Source organism: Callithrix jacchus, chromosome 7, assembly GCF_049354715.1.
Source record: "Callithrix jacchus isolate 240 chromosome 7, calJac240_pri, whole genome shotgun sequence".
Taxonomy (NCBI): Eukaryota; Metazoa; Chordata; class Mammalia; order Primates; family Cebidae; genus Callithrix; species Callithrix jacchus.
In genome coordinates, this window is record NC_133508.1 from 64,636,081 (window position 1) to 64,660,516 (window position 24,436).

Here is a 24,436-nt window from a genome sequence, read left to right on the forward strand (position 1 = left end):
TTTTCTTTTCTTTCTTTTGAGACAGAGTCTCCCTCTATCGCCCAGGCTAGGGTGCAGTGGCGCGATCTCGGCTCACTGCAACCTCTGCCTCCCAGGTTCACGCGATTCTCCTGCTTCAGCCTTCCTAATAGCCAGGATTACAGGCGCGTGCCACCACGCCCAACTAATTTGTATTTTTAGTAGAGGCAGGGTTTTGCTATCTTGGTGAGGCTGGTCTTGAACTCCTGTCTTCAGGTGAGCTGCCTGCCTGGGCCTCCTAAAGTGTTGGGATTACAGGCCTGAGCAGCCTTGCCAGGCCTGTATTCCTTTTCGTATGGAAATGAGGTTAACGCATTCGCTGGAACCGAATGCCCTCCCCTCCCCCCACTACGATCGTTGGCGTGAACTCAGCCTCCCAGTGCCCTCCGTGTATCTACCGATCCAGGCGCACGCATTGTTGCAAAGTCCTGCACTTAGGGATGAGAATGTGCCTTTGCGTTTCGTTACTTTGTTTTGCAACAATGCTGGTGTGAGGGATCGAAGTACTAGCTTGGGCTCTCGCCCTTTTAGCTTTCTTGGGCCTCCGGGCGCCTCAGACGTAAGACTGGGCCGTTTGAAGCCTGCCAAGCGAAGGTCGGTCGGTCTGCAGGCTTGGCTGGGCTGGGTCCGGGGAGCCCCTGGGCAGGCGGCGGAAGCAGAGTCTCGGCGGCGTTGGGTTACGGGAGGGTCTGAGCAAGAGACCTGGGACAGCCGCGGGCCTCGCTCCTCCCCGGACGGGGCGGGACGGGGAAGTCCCGCCCAGCAGGCCCAGGCCCTTCACCGCCCCGAGGGCTGCGTCCGCCTCCTTCCTGCCACTGCAACCCCTGGCCCCGAGGATAGGCCCCTACCGCAGAGGAGGTGGAGGGGGCAGAAGCTGGCGGGCCATGCCCGGGTCGTCCCGTCCCGCCCTCCTTTGGGACCTGGTACTGGGCGTACTGGGCACCGCCGCCTTCCTGCTTGACCTGGGCGCCGACCTGTGGGCCGCTGTCCAGTATGCACTCGGCGGCCGCTACCTGTGGGCGGGTCTGGTGCTGGCGCTGCTGGGGCTGGCCTCAGTGGCGATGCAGCTCTTCAGCTGGCTCTGGCTGCGCGGCGACCCCGCCGACCTGCACGGGTCTCAGCCCCCGCGCCGCTGCCTGGCGCTGCTGCATTTCCTGCAGTTGGGCTACCTGTACAGGTGAGTGCCCCGCCCCGGGAGGGGAGGAGGATCAGAGCCCACCTCCGTCAGCTGGGTCACCTGTACTAAGAAAGGAGCTTAGAAAACAGGAGAACAGGCTTTAGTCAGGCAGATCTGACTTGAAACCTTAAGTCACTCTGCAGCTGTTTGAGTTTGGACAAATGCCTTGACCTCTCTGAGTGTACAGGTGACACACCAGATGCCGGGAAAGTGACAGGGAGAGGGAACCAAGTTCTGTGGTTGCCTGGCCTACAGCCCTTTACAGAAAGAGAATCCCAGTAGACTGCCTTCATCCTAGCCCTACTTTTCCTGGCACAGGTGAAGAAACAGGCCCAGGTAAGAAAGAGAGGCACATGGGCTTTGAAGTCAGACCTCTCTGGGATCCACTTCTGGCTTTGCCCCATGTCTGCATTTCTCTAAACTTCAGTTTCCTCCTCCACAGAAAGGAGGTAGTCACCCCAAGCAGGTGTGACAAGCAGGCCTGTTGTGAGGAGTGAGCGAAAGAGTGAGAAAGTACCTTGCACAGTGTCTGGCCTGGAATGGCAGAGGCAGCACACTCAGTTCCACACCCCATGTTTCAGAATGGGCAGGGCCTTGGGAAGTCACTGACCTCTCAGTGGGGCTGTTTGGTCGCTGTTCCAGTGGGGACAGAATAGTGCCTGCCTGTCTGGTGAAGATGAAGTGAAATGACTCCTGTCCACTGCCCTGGCTCAGAGTGAGCACTCAGCAGCCTCAGCTCACTTTGTGATGACCTGGACCTTACTAGGAATTTCAGCAGCCCTGACCCCACAGCTCGTCCCTCACAAAGGCCGCCTCTCACTCTGCCGGGTTGTATTCTCCCTGAACCTTGACTTCCCACCCCAGATTCAGCAAGAGGGCAGAGATGGCCTCCAACTCATCCATGTCCATGGAGCAAGCCAGGGCTGGGCACAGCTGGGTCATGGAAAATGTGTGTGGACTCTGCTCCTTTTTGGACCTGGTGGAGCTGTGTAGAGATGGGGAAGCTGAAACAGGGCTCAGAGGCATGCGATGAAGCCAGGGCATAGGGTGTGTCGGTTGGGATAGGGTGGCTGGGTCAGGATCTGCTCTTGAATCTGTTTTTACCAAGTCTTGAGATCTTGCCTTGACAAAGCTGCATGGGGTCTCCAGGAGTAGAGGAGAGGAGCTTTGAATGTGGCAGTTTTTGCCTGAGGGATTGTAGAGACATCAGAAAACCCTGGGTGGGCATGAAGGGATGCAGTTGTTAAGTCCTGGGCAGGCCGGATGAGCCCTCAATCCTGCACAACCTCATGCATCTTTGCCGCCCGGATTTCTGCTGAGCTTGAGTCAGACAGACTCTACTGGCTTTGGCTTTGGAAACAGGGGTTCTGTTTCTACCTGTGACTAGGCTGAGGCAGGGGCCCGTGCCAGGCCACTGGGGAACCTCTCTGCTGAGGGAGAGCCCCAGTCTGCCCCGCCTGCCTGCTCCTCAGTGTGCTCTGTCTGGTTTGTCCAGGGAGGTGACAGCAAATGTCTGGTGAGTGAGCTTGTGATGAGTCAACGGGGTTCCCTCCCAATAGGCAACCTAGAGCAAAGTTCTGAGTGGATGGTCCTTGGTGCATCCTCCACTTACTCTTCGTGCCAGTGGGTACCTCAAGCTGTCTGTCCAACCTCTGCACTCTCTTAACTCTGCCCCAATCTCCATCCTTAACCACTCAGGGCCAGCCTCTTAAATGGGATACCTCCTTCCATTCTAACCCTCTCCAGCTCCTCCCCTGTGTGGCCAGGGTAAGGCATTCTGACCCCATCTGGTCTGTACGCAGAAGTGCCCAGCAGCTCCTCTTGCCCACAGGATCCCAGGAGATCTTGGGCACACTAAAGTTTGAGAACTGCCTCAGGCAACTTTATAGCACGCCTTTCCATTTGGATCCAAGTCCTCATTCCAGTACTTATTAGCTGCTTATAATTTTTTTTTTCAGACTACACAAAGAGAATTTTTTTTAAAGAGGTAGGGTCTAGCCAGGCATGGTGGCTCATGCCTGTGATCCCAACAGTCTGGGAGGCTGAGGTGGGGGAGCATTTGAGGTCGGGAGTTCGAGACAAGCCTGCTGAATATGGCAAAAGCTCATTTCTACTAGAAATACAAAAATTAGCCAGGTATAGTGGCGCACGCCTGTAATCCCAACATCCCAGCTACTCAGGAAGTTGAGGCAGGAGAACTGCTTGAATCTGGGAGGTAGAGGTTACAGTGAGCCAAGTTTGTGCCACTGCACTTCAGCCTGGGCAACAGGTAACAGAAGCAGACTCCAACTCGGAAAAAAGAAAAAAGAGGCAAGGTCTCTGTTGCCCAGGCTGGAATGCAGTGGCACAATCATGGCTCACAGTGGCCTTGAACTTCTGGGCTCAAGTGATCCTCCTATGTCAGCCTCCTAAGTAGCTTGGACTACAGGCTCGCACAACCATGCCCAACTGATTAAAAAAAAATTCTTGGTAAGATGGGGCTTGCTGTGTTGCCCAGGCTAATCTCAAACTCTTGGCCTCCAGTGATCCTCTTGCCTTGGCCTCTCAAAGTGTTGGGATTATAGGCGTGAGCCACTGCACCCAGCCCTTATTAGCTTCTTGATTCTGTTTTCCCATTGTAAAATGGGTTCTTGTGAGAAGTAAACAGGACAAGGTTTGTGATGAGCTTGGGACAGCGCCTGGCCAGCAGGAGTAGAAGGTGTGTGAATCCCCATTTTACAGATTAAACAAGTTCAGTGAGGTTAGAACACTGCCGAAGGCCCCATAGCATGGGTGCAAGGAGCCGGGTTGGAGCCTGTGTACATTCATTAGATGGGTGGGAGGCCGAGGACTTCACAGGATACTAACCTGGCCCTCTGGGCATCTGTGTGTGCTGCCTAGGTGCATGCAGGGGCTGCAGCAGGGGCTGCTGGTGTGGCGGCAGGAGGAGCCCTCTGAGTTTGACTTGGCCTACACGGACTTCCTCTCCCTGGACATCAGCATGCTGCGGCTCTTCGAGACCTTCTTGGAAACAACACCACAGCTCACGCTGGTGCTGGCCATCATACTGCAGAGCGGCCAGGCTGAGTGCTACCAGTGTGAGTGAAGGCCAGTGGCTGGTCCACCTTTCATAGCTTGGGGCAGGGGTCTCCCTCAAATGTTGGAGCTGTTTTTACTCTTTTATAAAGGCTGCTTAGAAACAGGAGAACAGGCTTTAGTCAGGCAGATCTGGCTTGAAACCTCAAGTCAAATGCCTTGACCTCTTTGAGTATGTTTGTTCTCATCTGAAAAATTGATATAAATAGTCCTGCCTCATAAGGCTGATGAAAGGATTAAGTGAGGTGATGCAAAGAAGGCCCATTTCCTGGTACGTAAGTTCCTGGTACGGAGTCTCACTGTCATGGCCAGTACTGGAGTACAGTGGCCTCATCACGGCTCACTGCAGCCTTGACCTCTCAAGCTCAAGTGATCCTCCTGTCTCAGCCACTCGAATAGCAGGGACTGCAGGCGTGTGTCACTATGCTGGCTAATTTTTAATTTCTTTTTTGTAGAGACGAGGTCCCACTTTGTTACCCAGGCTGGTCTTGAACTCCTGAGATGAAGTAATCCTCCTGCCTCAGCCTCCCAAGGTGATGGGATTACACATGTCGGCCACTGTGTCTGGCCCACAAATCTTAATTGTGATTTTTACAATTTTGAAGATAACAGAGATAAAGTGTGTAAGGTGCCTGATACAGAGTAGGTAACTTTTTAGTTAAGAAACAATTGAACATGTTGGGAGGCTGAGGCACACCGGTCGCTGGAGGCCAGAGTTCGAGACCATCCTGGGCAACATAGTGAGCCCTCATCTCAACAAAATTAAAAAACAAACAAACAAACAACATATTGAGAGCCTTCATCTAGTCAGGTTTTCATTGTGCGTCTCTTCTGTGCCTGTTACTGTGCTGGGGACACAGCAAACAAGATGAACCCAGCCCCTGCCCTGCCAGGATGATAGACTAACACAAGTAGCTGTGGTACAACATGTTGAGTGACGGGAGAAGGGAGAGGCAGGGGGCAGGGGGCAGGGGGCAGGGGGCAGGGGCTCGCAGGGCCCCTAAGTATGGGTGAAGTTTATAGTGAGGAGCTTTGGGAGGGTTTTTTCCCATAAAAGGAAAGTGATTTGCCCATTTTCCTTTTCTTTGAGATGGAGTCTCACTCTGTTGTCCCTGCTGGAGTGCAGTGGTGCACTCTCAGCTCACTGCAACCTCCACCTCCCAGGTTCGCCTCTGCCTCAGCAATTCTCTGCCTCAGCCTCCCGAGTAGCTAGGATTACAGGTGTCACCCACTACACCCGGCTAATTTTTGTATTTTTAGTAGAGATGGGGTTTCACCATCTTGGCCAGGCTGGTCTTGAACTCCTGATCTCATGATCCACCTGCCTTGGCCTCCCAAAGTGCTGAGATTACAGGCACGAGCCACCGTGCTCAGCTGACTTGCCCATTTTCACAGACCCAGACAGCCAAGCAAATAGGGCCCCCACTCATATCCGATTCAGGGTCCAGGGCTTCCCCTTTGCCTTCCTCCATAGCTGCCGTAAATGCCACAGCCTCTCAAGGAAGCAGTCCCTACTCTACTGTCACTCGCTGTGTGTCCTGGAGAGCCTTCCTGTGGAAGATGAGGGTTAGACTCGATCTCCAAGGGCCCTTTCATCTTGCTAGTCTGAGTCTATAATACTGATTGAAAAAACAGTAATAGCAGCCATCACAATCGAGTGCCAGTTATCAGCCAGGCCCAGGGGAAGCGTCTACAGTCATCCTTGCTCACGTTCACAGCAGCCCTGTAGGTCTGTGCTATATTGATGTCCATTTTTTTTTTTTGAGTCGGAGTTTTACTCTTGTTGCCCAGGCTGGAATGCAGTGGCGTGATCTCGGCTCACCGCAACCTCTGCCTCCCGGGTTCAAGCGATTTTCCTGCCTCAGCCTCCCCAGTAGCTGGGATTACAGGCATGCGCCACCATGACCGGCTAATTTTATATTTTTAGTATAGACGGGGTTTCTCTCTGTTGGTCGAACTCTCAACCTCAGGTGATCCGCCTGCCTCGGCCTCCCAAAGTGCTGGGATTACAGGTGTGAGCCACTGCTCCTGGCCTCGATCTCCATTTTTAGAGGTGCAGAAAGGTGAGTGACTTGCCCTGGGTCGCTCGGCACTCATTGGGCACATGTTTTTGTCTGCTGAGGGTGGGGGTGTTTAGAACTAGGACCAAGTGCAGATAGTCTGCACTGTGTGTATGCTAGTGGGTATGGGGGACAGACTGATTTTCTCTATTTTTTATTTAGCAAACATCTCTTTCACCGCTGTTAAGTGCCAGGTACTGGGCTGCTGGGGGATCCCAAGTGAGCAGAGTCTGTTTTTTACCCTCAAGGAGCTCAGAGATAAGGAAATAGATAATTACTGTGTGATGAGGCTGCAGACAAGGTGGGTGGCATGTTACAGGGATACCTGACACAGCAGAGTGAGTGGTGTAGGGTCAGGGTGGGTGACCTAGGGCTCTTCAAGCTGGGGCTTGCAGAGTAATGTAGGCCAGGGAAATGGGGCATGTGCTTGTGGTGACCTAACATCCTGGGCAAAGCTTGTCAAGGTCACGGAAGGTGGCATGCTGGGCAAATTGGAAGAACATCAGCCATACTGAGACCTGGGCAAGTGTAACGGACAGATCTGATTCCAGGCAAGGAGTGGGTTCTGGGCACATAATAGGCTCCCAGTAAAGATCAGCCAAATGACTGCAGTGGACGGGGATAGGGGAGGAAGCAGTTCCGGTGCCACTTCCATCCCTCCCTGGAGGTCCTTGTGCTTCTGCTCCAGGATGGGTGACCAGGAGGTGGGATAGTACCCTAGGACCCCTGTCGTAAACTTCTGGATCTTGGAAAATCAAGACTAGGGGTTGGTCCGATGGCCTCTAGTCTTGAGGGGAAGGGAGTGGGGAGACCTTCTGTCTACACAGCAGGGACGTCTCTCCCGGCCCTGAGGGCAGCTTTAGCCAGTGCTGTTGCCACCCCATGGGATTTTCCACTCCTTTTTTGAGACTAAGAAAGAGGGAACTGAGACTGCTGATTTTCAGACACAAGAAAGCCTTGTGCTCTTCCCAGAAAGAAAGGGTTATGGGGCCCTGGAAGATGCTCAGGGTGCAGCCAAGGCCCAGGGATGCAGGGTGCTGAGGAGCCACAAGTCATACCCTGTCATCTTTGAAAAATACCTGAATCGCACCTGAGCAGCAAAGCACTGTGATGAGGGGCTGGTTCCATATTAGGAGTTGTAGCTTTATTTTTGGTCATAGGAACTCGCTGGGACTCTACTTTCCCCAGAGGGATATCTCCAGCTGAAGATTTGCCTTCAACAATTGGGGGATTCTAATACCCACAGCAGGGTTGCTGGGAGGGCCCCCATGGTACCTGCAACCCCTGGGGAGTGCCAAGCAGGCTGGCCCCAGTACTCACTGTTCCTGCCTACTTTTTGCAGGGGTTGGCATCTGCACGTCCTTCCTGGGCATCTCGTGGGCACTGCTTGACTACCACCGGGCCTTGCGCACCTGCCTTCCCTCCAAGCCCCTCCTGGGTTGGGGCTCCTCCGTGATCTACTTCCTGTGGAACCTGCTGCTGCTGTGGCCCCGAGTCCTGGCTGTGGCCCTGTTCTCAGCCCTCTTCCCCAGCTATGTGGCCCTGCACTTCCTGGGCCTGTGGCTGGTGCTGCTGCTCTGGGTCTGGCTTCAGGGCACAGACTTCATGCCAGACGCCAGCTCTGAGTGGCTGTACCGGGTGACGGTGGCCACCATCCTCTATTTCTCCTGGTTCAACGTGGCTGAGGGCCACACCCGAGGCCGGGCCACCATCCACTTGGCCTTCCTCCTAAGTGACAGTATTCTCCTGGTGGCCACCTGGATGACTCATAGCTCCTGGCTGCCCAGCGAGATTCCACTGCAGCTGTGGCTGTCTGTGGGAGGTGGCTGCTTCCTTCTGGGCCTGGCTCTGCGACTTGTGTACTACCGTTGGCTGCACCCTAGCTGCCACTGCTGGGAGCCTAAGCCTGACCAAGTGGATGGGGCCCGGAGTCTACTTTCCCCAGAGGGATATCAGCTGCCTCAGAACAGGCGCATGATCCAGTTAGCACAGAACTTTTTCCCCAAGGCTAAGGATGGGGCTGCTTCACCAGTGAAGGGAGAGGTGAACGGCATCCTTTGAAGCAGGATTAGATGCAGCTGGCAGAGATGGACAGTGACTCCGCTGGCAGAAGGCAGGCGATAAGCTAACGATGCTGCTGTGGGCTCCATGCACTCAGCAAGAGTGGGATACCTGTCCTGGGCCAGGCACCGGGGATGCTGCTGAGTGGGGCAGAGGCCTGCCTTCAAGGAGTTCACAGAGAACAAGATGAGAAGGGCTGGGCCCTGCAGGGTCAACAGCCCCAGTTAGGTACAAGACACTTGGGGAGGAAAGAAGACTACCTTTTCTTTTCCCCCTGCCAGTTGGTATAGCTGGTGCCCCAAAACTTTCTACCTCCCTGGCTACCTCTAAAATAATTGATGTAGGTGCTGCCCTATCCTGGGCTAGAAGGCCACAGCACCCCCAGGGGCTGTCCTCTAGAATTCTTCCTTCCTTCCCCACACCATTCTTTCAATTCATGAAACAAATCTTTGCTAAGAGCAGTTTATGTGCCAGGAACAAGACCAGCTACCACCCTAGCTTCATGTCCTACCTGCACCAACCAGTCCTGGGTTAGATTTCAAATGCCGGAAGCTAGGGATGCCCAACTCTGGGTGATCCCAGTCCACCTCCAAGATCTCAGTGAAGCTGTCCTGGCCTCTTGCTTCTGCTCTCAAGGGGCTGCTTTTCAACCAAGAGCCTTGTGAGCCTGTGTTCTGGGCCTTGCACAGCCACTGAGTATTTTTTATTCTTTAGCCAGTGTTCCTCCTACCTCACAGTCTATGTGAGGGAAGAGACTGTGTGTGTCTGTGTGTCTCTGCAAGTGACAGATGTGTTGTTTTTGTTTAACAGTATTATTTGGTTTTTAAAGCCTCATGAACTCCTCCAACATAGTCTGTTATCATCAAACAAAATCTATGGAGGTCAGAGCCTGAACTGGAGGAGGTCAGGGACATAAAATCTACTTCTCAAAATCGGTCAAGGCCTCCAGAACAGAGAGAGGGCTGGCTCAGGTGGGGCTTCTAAACCTCGTTTTTGAAGTTTAAGGAGGTGGTGAACCAGCGTGGGGTTGACAGCTCAGCTGGGGATCAGAATCCAGATATGGGCTGACTTAGTGCATCCTCTTCACCACCAGCTCTGCTGCTGGGACCAGCAGGAGTGGCCACAAACATTTAGGGCCAAGAAGTGAACATAGAGCCTGGTGAAGAAAGGTCATTTTGCTGGGAGCTCTGAGAGGTTACGTGATGAGGTGGCTTAGGGGATGTAGATGTGGGTGGGTGATGGTGCTAGGGAGGTGGAGTCTTTTGCTGCTATAGGAGGTCTGTGGTTTGGAAAAACAAGGGACAGAAAAGTCACTTGAGATAGAGAAGAAAATGTTCCAGTCACCACTGTGATGGGATTCAGGATAGTTTCAGTTCTGTTACTCTGCTGGAGACACAAAAACCAGGATAAGTAAAACATTTAGTATATTACATAGTGTTAAGTGCTAAAAGAAAAAGGGAAAGGGCTAGGGAGAGAGTAGGTATTTGTGTTTTGCGGGTGGGAATTACAACTTTGTATAGGATGGCTGGGGAAGGCCTTCCTGAAAAGCTAATAAGCCAGTTAGTAGTGATGGGTGTCTCAGGGTCAGGAGAAGCAGAACCTGGAGTCACTGGTGGCATGAACCACTGTCAAGGAAGGAATGTTGCAAACGGAATTCCACAGGATGAAGTGTTTGTAGCCACTCTGTTGGCCTGGAGCGAAAGATGACCCAGAGATGAAGGGTGGGGGCAGGGAGAGGATCTGTGAGGACAATGCTGGTGACTTTTACATAAAAACAATGGATAGAGGCAGAAGGAATCCCGCAGACCATCCTGTCTAGACATTTTCAGACTTCTGAATATCATGAACCTATAAAATGGCCAACATGGTTGCAACTTAATTTTAACAAAAGGTCATTAAAAACTACCATTTACTTTCATCATCTCATAAAAGGAGGTACCAATCTTAGAGCAAAGGACCATTCTTCTAATAGAATACATATAAACACACACGCCTGACATTAATTGCAGGAGGAGATGGAGATGTTTTATCTACTCTGTGCTTGGAAATCAGTATCTCTAATATTTTTACTTATAACTGAGTAAAGATATAGCAGCTAACGGGTTTGCTTCAACTAATGTGTGGTTCAAATCTGCACCTAATGAGGAAAACATTTAATTACTAGAATAGGCAACCTTGTCTTTTCTAGGGATTTTTGGAAAAATACATCTTATAGTCTGACGTGTATGGTACTTCCATGGAAGCTAGAACCCAATTCTAATTTCCTGCACTGGGTTAAAAGGCAGAAAGGCTCCATGACTGTTTTCTAAACCAGTGGGGTACAGCCAGACCCAAATCAGACAAATGAAATGAGAAAAAGTAGTTGATGTGACATGAAATCAGGCCAAATCAAATGAGGTCTGATATCAATTTATCAGTTTTATTGCTTTTGCTGTTTAAGCTCAGCATAGCAAGGTACTCATTTCTCTCAGTAATTCAAATTCAGCACATTTGGCAGTGAATGAAATCTTTTCTTGTTCCAGTTCTAAACTTTAAAAAGCAGTGTTTTAGAAACAATAAATGCTCCCATGCAAATTATTTAAAAATATTTTCCCATGTGTATATTTATACGAAATGGTTTTGCTTTTTTCGGTGAAATGACAGTTACTCAAAGAGTGACATCTCTCCAATGAACTCTTTAGAACCTTTAGGAAGCCATAGTTAGGACCCTCACAGTTGGGCAACTGGGCTGATCCTATTCAGAAAAGACACAGGAGCAAACTATAGAAAATAAAAACTTTATTTTTTTCAAGTTTATAAGATAGTTCCCATTACGTTTATATAACATTATGGTCATGGATTCTACAGCCACGAATGCCCGCAGTCACATAAATATATCCAATCCGATCAATGCCTTTTCCTGCTAACAGGCACCTGCAGTCCAGAGGGAGAGTCTTGTTTTGAGTAGAAGTCGTCCTTAATGGGAGGGCTCCTGTCAGTGCATTAGGAACTAGCCAAGGAGCCTTGCTTTCCGGAGCTGTCTGACTCAGAGGAGAGGAAGGGACAGATGGCCTGCTGACTGGGGCCGAGGCAGAACTAGATTTTCTCTTGTGGTTTAAGATATTTTAGAATCTTGAAATTCAGATCATACAGTGTGAATATCTGGGGATTTCTAACTTCTGGATGAAAAATGAAACCAATTAAGTGGTAAGAAATAGAAGCCTGCTTAAGAGGGACCCTAACTGCCTCCTTGAAGAGGAGTGAGGTTTCAGAGGAAGACCCTAAGCTCACCACTCCTTGGCCCAGACCATTGCTCTACCCCATACTCCTCTCCCCCATGGTTCAGTGACACCGACACCCATTCAAGGTTGTGAACATCTAGAAGCTCCATATGCTGCAGCTGGAGTTTGTCAATCAGATTCTATCTGGAGCTTTAAAGCTGAGTTTGTGTAAACTGCGAACAAGCTGTGGCATCAGTCTCTTGGGACAACTCACTAGCTTTACAGAAGACAGAAACACCTCAAATTAAACAAAAGCTCAGACAGGCATCTAAATCTGGAGCAGGTGTCCATTCTTCTGGACACTACCAGCTGCCCCAGGGGCACTGGACAGGGTGATGCTAAGGCACAGTCAGTTTTACATTCGAAAGTCAAGCCACCTCTTCAACCCAAGACACACCTCACTCCAGATCTACTAGAGAGAGCCCTTACTGTGACATTACAGACCCATCTTATAGAACCCATAGTGCCCAGTTGGGGAAGGACTCACCATTTGGCTAATTTCATGAGGAACCCTTTCTAATGAAGAGGGGCTCCCCCTTGACAACTAGACCCACAGTATCCTTTGGCCGTCACCTTCCAACAGCTCTTAATCCTACCCACTTATTTTCTTTTCCAGATTTTTGTGTTGCAGAGGAGAAAAAGGGTAATGAGAGAGAGAGAGAGAGAGAGAGAGAGAGAGAGAGAGAGCGAGCGCGCGCACTGTGTTCCCTGACAATTCATTTTGGCAAAGAGCCAAGAAGCTCCTGTTTTCTGTTTTCTGTCTAAATAAGGGTGGCAACAACTAGGAATGAGCAGAGACTGCTCCGTTCAGCCTCCTTACCTCTCTTGGCCAAGTTTAAGTTCCTTTTGGAAAGAGCTAAGCTAGGAAGTCAGGGCAAGAGGAAAAAGGCCATTGATAAAAGTGAGTCTAAGTTATATTCTAAGAATAAAGAGCTCCCATAAGGATGGAGAGGGAAGTATATGTGTGTGTGCTTGTGTGCATGGTGGGGGTACCACTCCACAGCCTCACAAACCTGAAGCACAGGACCAACACTCGTGGCCTCTGTCCAGGACAAAAACCTAACAGCTATACTGGCATTAGCGGGAGGGCTGGAGGCCTCAGAGTAAAACCTAGAGCTTTCCAAGATCAATCATCAAACAAGTCAGAGCAGTATCTAGGCAATTCTGCTGAATACAGACCAATGGAAGGCCTTCCTCACACTACATCTCCCTCCTCCCAGCCCCACAGGCAACAAGGCCAAAGAGGCAGCTAGGTAAAGGAGCACTGACTTCAGCTACTCGTCAAAAACTTACTCCTTAAAATGGTGAGTCATGAGCACTTTTCAGTGAGTCTGAAGGAATGTGTATACCAGCCTTTCTCTGTTGCTATCTGGGTGGCCTGGCATTGGAAGGAGTCTTGCCTCTGTGCTGCAGTATCTTTGAAATGGGTGTGCAGAGTCTCTGGCGACAAGCAATTATAGCTGGGGTTAGTCAACAATGCCTCCTTCTGAGGACCAATCCTGCATCTCAATCTGAGGGGCTTATATCATCTCTCTGTGCAGCCTGGGAGAGGCTGAACTTCCTCAGCTCTAGGGAATTTTATCCTGCCTGAGCAGATGCCCAGATTGGTCTTGGAGGGCTAGGCTAGAAGGCTGTGACTAGTGCCTGGGCACCCACCAATCTTCCCAGAGGTGGAGAGATGCTCTTCATCTGGCCCAGGATTAAGTTTGGGGCATGAAGTAGGGAATGACCCAGCACTCTCATCTAAATCAGGAAAGTTTGGCCAGGTGCAGTGGCTCATGCCTGTCATCCCAACACTTTGGGAGGCCAAGGTGGGAGGATTGCTTGAGGCCAGGTGTTTGAGACCAGCCTTGGCAACACAGGAAAACCCTGGCTGTACGTACCCTCCCCCACAATCAGCAGAGTCTTTCTGGTTTCCTACTGTAGAATGGGATTTTAGAAGCAGGGTGTTCCACGGGAAAACTTAAATACAGCAATCTGCTCTTCAGTAGCAGGCAGAGATCTGGGTAAATTTACGCCTGGGATACCCATATAGCTTAAGGGCTTCCAAAAAGGAAGTCAAATACATGGATAGTTTTGCATGTTTTTAGATTTTATTTCAATTCTTGGGTCTAATACCTGGGGACTGGCCAGAGCTGCCTGGAGGTGGATATGAGGTGCAGAGGGCAGGAAAGGGGTAAGAACCTAGCATTATGATGACTAAGAAGGAATAAGCTGCAGGGGTAAGCATCTGATGGGAAATAGGTAGAACCTTTCTGTCTCAAGAGCCAAAGAAGCTGAAATTCCTAAGAAGCTTTAGTTGCTTCTCGCCAGTTTGGAAGCTAAGCCTCCATGGATTCAGTCTGAAGGAGAGTCAAACTGAAGGAGTTTTTGGGATTGTGCCATTTGATTAAAGGGAAAAGGGACTGGAAAGAAGACTAAGGCTTCCAGATGGGATATGCCGAAGTATAAAGTTACTCAGTATCCAGTGCCCCACAGTTTGCCAACTAGGAGATGAAGAACAGGAAAGGAATCATCCTAGAGAGCAGACCACTGGAGCAGCTAAAGAGGTACTACTGCCGCAGAGAGGTATTTTAGATATTTCAATTGCTATTTTCAAGACTTTACACCCCTTTCTCGCTAGAAAAAGAAAGCGGGGGAAGCTGTGTCCGAGATCAGACTCTGACTTATAAAAATAACATACATGTTCACTGGAAATAAGTGAGATTCTAAGCTAAGGAGATTCTAAGACTGCAAGAGATGTTATCATAAAAGTCCACTGCATTTATCTGATCACCACAAGTTATGAGTAATTCTCAATCTGCTCATGGACTAAGAGTGCAACTCTCAACTCTGCCTCAGGAATTTTTTTCATTTTTTGAAAAAAAGAAAACAACGAAACACAGAAGAATTAAAAGCACTGTAGCTGCAGTGAGTCCATTGTTCTCTCTATCAAACTGTCTCCTGCTTTTGTATGGAGGTGAACACGGGGCTGCAGCTCACTCTTAGCAAAAATTGCAGCTGTTGGTTCTGATTGTGTTCTCGCCAGCATTCCATGGAGAAAGACAGTGAGAGAGGCAGAGAGAGAGAGAGAGAGAGAGAGGGAGAGGCAGAAAGAGAGAGAGAGACAGAGACAGACAGAGAGACAGAGAGTGTGACAGACAGAAAAAGTTCTCGATTCCAGTCTCCAGCTCCCTTCAGGAGTGAAAAGGAGCTTAAGGGGAAGGCTCCTCATTCCAGTTCTTAGAGAAAATCAAGCTCTAAAGCCTGGTGAAGGGATACTAGGTCTCCGTGGTTTGTGATCCTCCAGAAAGGCATGTTGTGCTGGAAAAGAGTGGGGATAGCTGGTTAATCCAACTTCTGAGAGCTTATATTAAATACTTGCCCATACTCTTTCCTCAACACACCTCTCCCCAAGGTACATGGTAACCCTATCTATTCCTGCCTCATAAGGCTGTCATAATGATCAAATAGTCACATGTATAAGGACCTTGTACATTGTACACTTTATAAATGTGAGAAATTTTAAATAGGTTTCAGAGGTAGTTTGTGCTTTTATAAGAGATTATCTGTCTAGCTATTATTTTGAAGACAAGGTCTTTTCGTCACACAGGCTGAAGTGCAGTGGTGTCATAGCTTACTGCAGCCTTGAATCCCTGGGCTCAAGCTATCCTCTTACCCCAGCATCCTAAGCAGCTGGAACTACAGGCATTCCAGCCATCATATAGAGTCTTAAGGATCAAATAAAATAGCCCAGGTGAAAAATTAGTCTTTGATATAAAATTATATTGTCTTATGGATGGTCAATTTCTTATAAGTTTTATAATTACAAGACCTAAATCTTATCTATATCCAATAAGGAGAATGTACAGACCTGGGAAATAATAATCCCATTATATTATGTAATCAGAATCATGTCCAGAATACTGTGTGCTCTTCTGGAGGCCATATTTTACTTATTTATATTTTATTTTATTTTGAGACAGGGTCTCATTCTGTTACCCAGGCTAGAGTGCAGTGACATGAACACTGCTCACTGCAGCCTTGACCTCCTGAGCTCAAGCAATCCTTCCACCTCAGCCTCCCAAGTAGCTGGGACTATAGGCATGTGCCACCAAGCTTGGCTAATTATTTTTTTGTCGAGATGAAGCCTCACTATATTTTCCAGGCTGGTCTTGAACTCTTGGGCTCAAGCAATCCTCCCACCTTGCCCTCCCAAAGTGCTAGGAAATGCAGGCATGAGCCACTGTGCCTGGAGGCCATATTTTTAAATTTTATTTATTTATTTTTATTTTTTGAGACAGAGTCTTGCCATATTTTAAAGGAGGGCTTTGATAAACTCAAGTGTTGGAAACCATGTTCTATGAAGCTGAGGAGATTAACTTTCCTGATCATCTAGCTGAATCTGGTTCCAAGTTACTCAGAATACTGAGGTCCTAGAACACCATTATTTTGGCATGTACCCTAGTTGTTTTTCAAGTCGGCTGCTCACGCACAATATTTAAAAGGCTATTAACATACAGAAGAGAAAGCAGACCTGTTATGTTCAAGAATGCCGGACTAGAGAGGCCAGGTGCAGTGGCTGACATCTGCAATCCTAGCACTTTGGGAGGCTGAGGTGGGTGGATCACCTGAGGTCAGGAGTTTGAGACCAGCTTGGCCAACATGGCAAAACCATGTTTCTACTAACAATAAAAAAATTAGCGGAGTGGGGTGGTGGGCACCTGAGCCCAGCTATTTGGGAGGCTGAGGCATGAGAATAGCTTGAACCCGGGAGGTGGAGGCTGCAGTGAGCCAAGATTGTGCCACTGCACTCCAGCCTGGGCGACAGAATGAGACTCCATCTCCAAAATAAAACAAAACAAAAAATGCCAGACTAGTATGTGAAGGTTAGAGACATTTTTACTCAGTGGAAGGGGGAACACCCTAATAGCTTGGTTGACCCCACAGTGGAATAGGCTATTGGGAACCAGTGACCCCATCCTTAGGCATACTGAAGCAAGGATAGAGAGACTTCTGTCAGAAAGGCTGCAGAAAAGATCCTTCACAGAGTATAGGTTGAACTGGACAAAGTGCTAAGGCATTTTCCAATGGGTATATTCTTTCTTGTTTGTTTGTTTTTTGAGATAGAGTCTTGCCCAGGCTGGAGTGCAGTGGTGTGATCTTGGCTCACTACAACTGCCTCCAGGGTTCAAGCAATTCTTGTGCCTCAGCCTCCAGAGTAGATGGGATTACAGGCGTCTACCACCATGCCTGGCTAATTTTTGTATTTTTAGTAGAGAAGGGGTTTCACCATGTTGGCCAGTTTGGTCTCGAACTCCTGACCTCAAGTGGTCTACCTGCTTTGGTCTCCCCAAGTGCTGGGATTATAGGCGTGCGCTACCATGCTCAGCCTCAATGGGTATATTCTATCGTACATGATTATAGACATTAGTCCGAGAGTTACCACCTCTGCTGATGACTTGAGTTGTTCTTTCTCTCCCCAATACCCTTCTTCAGACCAGGAATCACTGATGCCTACACCCACTAGTGTCCTTCCCAAAGAGGGCAATAAGAAGCACATTAGAATCAAAGCTTCAGTGATATTATATGCAAAAAAATAAAGATCCCTGAATTGCTACATAAAGTGGCAAATGAAAACATGATATAATAATGCCAGCTGATTACCAATCTCATAGTTTATTATAGTTGCTAAGGTTTCTACTTAACTGAATGAAGAGTATCAGGGCAGTTGGTTCTAGCTGGCAACCCAATGCCTCCATGTCTAAGAAACAGAGTTGCTGGAAGAAAATAAATTGGGGTAGGGAGGGAAAGAACTTCTACAGATCCATTTAGCACATGAGGGTACTCAAAGAGGGTAAGTAAACTGCTCAAAGTCACATAGCTGATACACAGATGGGATTTTAGGTTCTACAGCCAAGACTCTTTCATCTATTGTTTCCTGTGTTAAGAAGGGGTGACCTGAAGTTGGGACCTGTAGAGTGGTGGTGTTAACATCAGAACAATCTTTCCAGGGCTCAAAGGCAGGAAGGACTTTCTCTATAGAAACAGCTCTCTATTGATTGCACTATCTGAGAACTTGAAGCATGGTTAGTTCATGCCTAAGAATGATTAGGCTTTTTGCAGTCGAGTCTGATGCTTGAGAAGGCACTGTCTTTGAAGATGAAGATGGAAGATGGGGCACATCTCAGGTTTAATGATGGGATCCCTATAGAAAGGCTTAATGATTTTAAGATTCTTGAGTGGCAGGGAGGAAAAGGAAGGGAAGGATCTAAAAACTTAGAGGAAAAACTCCATCTGGAGAAGAAAAAGACCCTCTTTTTCTTTAAAGAAAAATGAGGAGGGAAGAAAGAGGAGGAAATGCTATAAATGCTAATAGATTGCTAAGATTTTGTAGTTTTTACCATTTTTTTAATGAGTCGGTATACAACCACATAGACATTTTCTTTACCGTGGTTACCTGTTTGGCTGCAATTTCTTCATCTCGTCCATCTCCAATCACTACATAAGTGACTTTCTTTCCAAATCTTGACACAATTCTCTCAAAGCAGCTCTCCTTACCTGATGAGAAAAATTTCCTGTTAGAATACTCTTCTCTTCTTTTCAAATGCTGCTAGGTTCACCTGCCTGTGCTTAGGTGGACTAAGTGACATCCTGTGTAGTTTGCTTGCTGGGGAGTAGGGGTGGGAGCTAGAGATCCAGTAGACCAAAAAATGTGAAGTTGTGTCATTAAAATAACAATTGATTTTAACCTTCACCTTGAAGGTGAAGTCCCTAAGATCTTAGTGTGAGGGAATTTCTATAAATGGGAGGGATTCATAGGTTTAGTGACTTGCCCCTAGATCACAAACAAGTGAGTAGCTAGAACTAGGGACCCCTGACTCCAAATCTAGGCTCTGGTCATTGTGCCATAATAAATGAATGATTTTTGAGGGGCAATGAAATGATTTTAAAATGAATGATTTTAGGGAAGGAAAGAGAAGTGATAGCACAAGGCCCTAATTTCTTGTTAGAAACAATAACAAACAAAAAGCCATTTCCCTCCAATTCTTCATTTCCCAGAAGCAGTTCTGGGTGTGGGTCTTGTGTCTTTGGTGAGGGAAGAGCCCCAGAATAGAACTGAGAAAAGTGGCCAATAAATACGGCAGCGACATTTGTCATATCTGGAACTTTCTTACTTACTATACTTTGTAGTTGTAACCAAGATATTGCACCACTGAAACTGCCCTTGGGAAATAAGTGATTTAAAACTGTTTCTCAGAACTGCAGATGACAGTTTTGAGAAACGTGCCAGTGTACTAAAACTCCAATCCCACCTGAAACCAACACCGAAAACATTCACAGATCGTACTGCTGGGGGAAAGATACTTTATTTGCATAAATAAAAGTATCCCTTGCTCTTTTTATTTCCCTGTTTCTGCCATCTCCTTCAGTTAAGCACAATCCTAACTTTGGCTTTCTTCTTCATCCTGCTCTATTAACCTTCTTGTTCTTTCCTCTTGCCCAACAGAGTGACTTAGCACCAGGGTCCCTGTGTGAATAAGATATAAGTGCCTCTTCCTCAAGACACTTGACTGCCATCTGCTGGAAAATCATTGCAATATGTAAATATGCAAATCTAAGGTAACTATAATTGGCCAGAACCTATACTTCCATACTCAGAAGTCCTACTTGGCACAGGAGAAGTCATGCAGATATGTACCTGCAAATCTCTGACATCCTTACTCCAGCAGCACCTCAAAACAGATGGACTAGTCAACTGGACCAGACACTAGTCCACTCTGGGCTCCATTGGCCACTTATAATATAAGGCTTGACTTAGGTGCACTTGGGTCTCTTTAGTGCTAACATTTTGAATAGACTTGTCATGCCTTACATTCATATAAGACTTCAATCAATGTTTGCTGAGTAAAGTCATATTCATCTCACAAATGATTCAGTGGAGGACTGCAGTCCAGGTCTTATGCCTCAATTCAGTTCAAACATTAAACAGTTCAACTAATAATAAACTCTTACTATGTTCAAGGTATGAAAGAGTTCTTTGTCTAATTTCATTTCAACCATTGCAGCTTTACAAACTAAGCCAACCTCCACCAGATGCACGGCCTACTATGATCTGTCTGTAGCAAACAACTCTTTTTGAGTCAGATTTGACTTTCTTGTAAGACTCAACAAAGGTAGTAACTCATATTTAGAGGATAAGAACACAGACAATTTCATTGTCCTGGCATGCAATGATCAAGGATGAAATATACTCTGTAATGTCTCCTTTAAAAGGATTAAGAGACCAAGAGAGTTATTAACAGCTCAAAGTAAAGAAGCAGCTGCATGAAAACAGGACTCATTCCAACACAGTTGGTAAAATACTTCCATTTATACTCTCAAAACAATTCTGTATATGAGCTTTCCTGTTCAGGAGGATGAGGCCAATGACTAATGGAAGTTGGTGAACTGTAAGATCAGCCCAAATCTTTGGAGATTATTAGTCCCTGGGTTTTCTCTATTAAAAACTACTTCTGAATAGGAGCAATGGCTCACATCTGCAATCCCAGCACTCTGGGAGGCTAAGGTAGGAGGATCACTTGAGCACAGGAGTTTAAGATGAGCTTGGGCAACACACTGGGAACTTTTCCCTACAAAAAATTTAAAAATTAGCTGGGTATGGCGATGGAGCATGCCTGAAGTCCTGGCTACTCAGGAGACTGATGTGGGTGGATGGTTTGAACATGGGAAGGTTAAGGTTGCAGTTGGCTATGATGGTGCCACTGCACTCCAGCCTAGGTACCAGAATGAGACCCTGTCTCAAAAAAGCCCCCCAAAACAAACAAAAAACCCTTCTGACTTTTTCAGAAATTATTTTGAGAATTATCTTTAATGTCCCCAAATCACAGAATGGCCATTAACAGAACCATATTTTGCTATCATATCAGAGGAAGTGAAAAAGTATTTCTTCTCTTTGTTCCCATTTCACAGTTCTGTGAAGAAAAGCCTCAAGCCTCCCACTGTGGTTACCATGGCACCAGATCCCACTCCAGCTTTGCAAATTAGCTCTGGATGAACTGAGACTGAGGAAATCATCAAATAAGTACACTTATTGTCAGAGGAAATGAGATCATTTCCATCAGCCTAATGAGCCTGCGGGTGCCACGTTTCAGTATAATAAGCACTACGGAAAATCTATCTTTCAGGTGTGGGAGACTCAGTAAGTGCTCTGGGTTCCTATGATATACATAAAGCAATGGCAGCAGTAACGATATCGGAAGGGAGCTCTCATATATGTTCCCTTTCACCCAACCCTTTGTAAATGAAATAATTCAACCATACAAAAAACCATGGAGAATTATCAGCCTTGACAACAAAGTGAGACCCCCATTTCTACAAAAAATAGAAAAAATGAGACATGGTGGTGTGCACCTATAGTCCCAGCTACTCAAAAGGGTGAGTTAGGAGGGCTGCTTGAGCCAGGAAGGTCGAGGCTGTAGTGAGCTGTGATAACTGAACTCTACCCTGAGTGAAACACTGTCTCAAAAGAAAAAAAAGAAAAAATGCCTACCACCAACCCAGCTTTGTAAAATCTTAACACTTCATAGTTGCTGTGTTCACTTATTTATAAGACAAAGTCTTGCTATGTCATCCAGGCTTAAGTACAGTGGCACAATCATAGCTCACTGCAGCCTCAAACTCGTGAGGCTCCTCCCACCTTAGTCTCCAGAGTACCTAGGATTGCAGGCACATACCATTATACCTGGCTATTTTTTTTTTTTTTTTTTGAGACAGAGTCTTGCTCTGTTGCTCATTCTGGGGTGCAGTGGCATGATCTTGGCTCACTGCAACCTCTCTGTCCCAGGTGATTTTTGTGCCTTAGCATCCTGCATAGCCAGGATTACAAGTGGCCCCCACCATGCCCAGCGAATTTTAGTAGAGACTGGATTTCACTATGTTGCCCAGGGTGGTCTCAAACTCCTGAGCTCAGGCAATCCCCCTGCTTTGGCCTCCCAAAGTGCTGGGATTACAGGTGTGAGCCACCGTGCCTGGCCTCCTTTTTTTGAGATGGAGTTTTGCTCTGTTACCTAGGCTGGCGTGCAGTGGCACCATCTCGGCTTACTGTAACCTCCACTTCCCAGGTTCAAGCGATTCTCCTGACTCAGCTTCCCAAGTAGCTGGGATTACAGGCACCTGCCACCAAGCTCCGCTAATTTTTGTATTTTTAGTAAAGAGGGGGTTTTACCATGTTGGCCCAGGCTAATCTCGAACTCCTGGCCTCAGGTGATCAGCCTGCCTCAGCCTCCCAAAGAGCTGAGATCACAGGCATGAGCCACCACATTCAGACTGTACTTACTTCTAAGATCTCATTTTACTTGAGAAAACTGAAGCACAGGAAAGAAAATAATCTGCCTAAGGTGAGAGCTAGTAAGTGGGGGAGCCAGGACTTAAATCCTTCTCCTTGATGTTTATTTTCTTTTTCCTTAAAAAACAAAAAACAACAACAAAAAACCAAAAACTGGTAAAATATGCATAACATGAAATTTACTAATCTTTAAAACAAAAAATGTTTGCCAGGTGCAGTGGCTCACGCCTGTAATCCCAGCACTTTGGGAGACAGGCGGGTGGATCACCTGAGGTCAGGAGTTCAAGATTAGCCTGGCCAACACCGTGAAATCCCATCTCTATTAAAAATACAAAATAAGCTAGGTGTGTTGGCACATGCCTATAATCCCAGCTACTTGGGAGGCTGAGGCAGGAGAATCGCTTGAACCCGGGAAGTGGAAGTTGTAGTGAGCCAAGATCATACCATTGCACTCCAGCCTGAGCAACAAGAGCAAAACTCCATCTCAAAAGAAAAGTAATATAAAATTTACCCTCTTAACAAATTTTTTTTTTTTTTTTTGTGAGAGAGTCTTGCTCTGTTGCCCAGGTTGGAGTGCAACAGCGTGATCTTGGCTCACTGCAACTTCCACCTCCCAGGCTCAAGAGATTTTCCTGCCTCAGCCTCCCCAGTAGTTGCAGTTACAGATTCGTGCCACCAAGCCCAGCTAATTTAGTATTTTTAGTAGAGAAGGAGTTTCACCATATTGGCCAGGCTGGCCTTGAACTCCTGACCTCAAATGATCCACCTGCCTCAGCCTCCCAAAGTGCTGGGATTAGAGGCATACTGGGCTGTACTCTTTCATCTGAATGCCAGCCAAAGCCTGGCTTCTCTTAACAATTTTTAAGTGTAAAGTTCAGTCATGTTAACTACTGTGTAACAGATGTCTGGAAGTTTTTCATTTTGCATGACTACAACTCTATATCCATCGAACAACCCCCATTTCTGTTCCCTTTCAGCCTCTGCCAATCATCATTCTCCTTTCAGTTCTACGCATGGGATTACTTTAGAAGTCTCTATAAATGGGATCATATAGTATTTGTCCTTTTGTGATTGTCTTATTTCACTTTCACTTAGCATGTCTTCAAGGTTTATCCATGTTGTAGCATATGACAGACTTTCCTTCCTTTTTAAGGCCAAATAATATTTCACTGTATGTATATGCCACATTTTGTTTATCCATTCATCCACCGATGGACATGTGAGCTGCTTCTAGCTCTGAACTACTGTGAATAATGCTGCTATAAACATGAGTGTGCAGATATCTCTTTGAGACCCTGCTTTTGGATATTTGGATATATTTCAAGAATTTCAGACCCAATTCTTTCAGATATTTACTCAAAGTAGGTTACTGAATCATATGGTAGTTTTACTTTTAATTTTTTTTGAGGAGCCATCATACTATTTTTCATAGTAGTTGCATCTTTAAAATATATATGGTTTCACTATGTTGCCCAGCTGAACTCAAACTCCTGGGCTCAAGTGATCCTCCTGCCTCAGCCTGCCAAATACCGGGGACTACAGGTATGCACCACCGTGTCTGTCAACAGTTGCATCATTTTACAATCTTACCAACAGTGCACAAAGTTTCCAATTTCTCCACATCCTTGTCAATACCTGTTATTTTATTTAAGACATAGTTTTGTTCTGTCACCAGGTTATAGCACAATGGCAGCACTGAACTTCTGGCTCAAGTGACCCTCCCACCTTAACTTTCTGAGGAGTTAGGACTACAGATGTGTGCCACCACACCTAGCTAATTAAAAAAAACTTTCTTTGTAGAGACAGAGGTCTGCCATGTGGCCCAGGCTGGTGTTGAACTCCTGGCCTCAAGTGATCCTCCCGCCTCGGCCTCCCAAAGTGGTGGAACTACAGGTGTGAGCCATCATGCCTGGCCACCATTTTTAGGTATACAATTTAGAGCTTTATTTTTAATCTAGAGCTTTTTCTATTATACTACATACTCTCTGTAAAAAACTTGAAATGAGGCCAAACAGATTTTTAAGCTAGATAATATGTTCTTTAAAATATTATTAAAGAGCATGTTTATGTAACTTACTAGCTGTGAGACCTTGAGCAATCTATATAACTACTAAACCTCAACAGCATTACAAAAAATATCAAAAGACTGTTGTGAGGATTATAAGTATTATATATAAAGTGTCTAACAGGAAATAATAGGTACATAGTGAGTAGAAAGTTTTATTGCAAGGCCAGTGACAAGAAACAGCATAGAAACCATACCAATTTTGGTAGCACTATAGATGTTCTCAATAGGAAATATTTCTCCTAGTCCATATAAGAGAACCTTGGCCAGGGCTGGAACCAGCTGAGTGGTAGTAATCAGAACATTCACACAATTCTTTCTAGAAGGGAGTAAAAAGAAAAATAAAAGGTAAAACTAAACCAACCTGGAAGCAAGAATTCATATATGCCAACT

The 24,436-nt window shown here is 46.9% G+C and overlaps 2 protein-coding genes across 22 annotated transcripts in view; one reads left to right on the forward strand and one right to left on the reverse strand.

The window, feature by feature from the left end:
* Positions 1-207: 207 nt before the first annotated feature.
* On the forward strand, positions 208-10,976 carry XKR8 (XK related 8). 2 transcript variants are annotated; one of them, XM_035308388.3, is made up of 3 exons: positions 208-612; positions 4,076-4,272; positions 7,673-10,976. In XM_035308388.3, exons 1-3 carry the CDS (start codon positions 314-316, stop codon positions 8,389-8,391), a joined length of 1,215 nt encoding a protein of 404 aa, XP_035164279.1. In that variant the 5' UTR covers positions 208-313; the 3' UTR covers positions 8,392-10,976. The 2 variants fall into 2 exon arrangements, with proteins under 2 accessions (XP_035164279.1, XP_008999001.2); XM_009000753.5 differs by lacking the exon at positions 208-612 and adding an exon at positions 789-1,195.
* Positions 10,977-11,152: 176 nt separating this feature from the next.
* EYA3 (EYA transcriptional coactivator and phosphatase 3) overlaps positions 11,153-24,436 on the reverse strand; it is a 106,001-nt gene continuing 92,717 nt past the window's right edge. For 10 of the 20 annotated variants that reach the window (XM_035308384.3, XM_035308376.3, XM_078330899.1 and 7 more), the window contains 3 exons: positions 24,241-24,362; positions 18,091-18,191; positions 11,153-14,954 (listed from right to left, as the gene is read on the reverse strand). In XM_035308384.3, the coding sequence (XP_035164275.1) occupies positions 14,874-14,954; positions 18,091-18,191; positions 24,241-24,362 (304 nt within the window). In that variant the 3' untranslated portion in view covers positions 11,153-14,873. Of the gene's footprint in view, positions 14,955-17,296; positions 17,411-18,090; positions 18,192-24,240; positions 24,363-24,436 lie in introns of those variants that run through there. The other 10 variants (XM_035308382.2, XM_035308373.2, XM_078330897.1 and 7 more) reach the window with 1 other exon arrangement.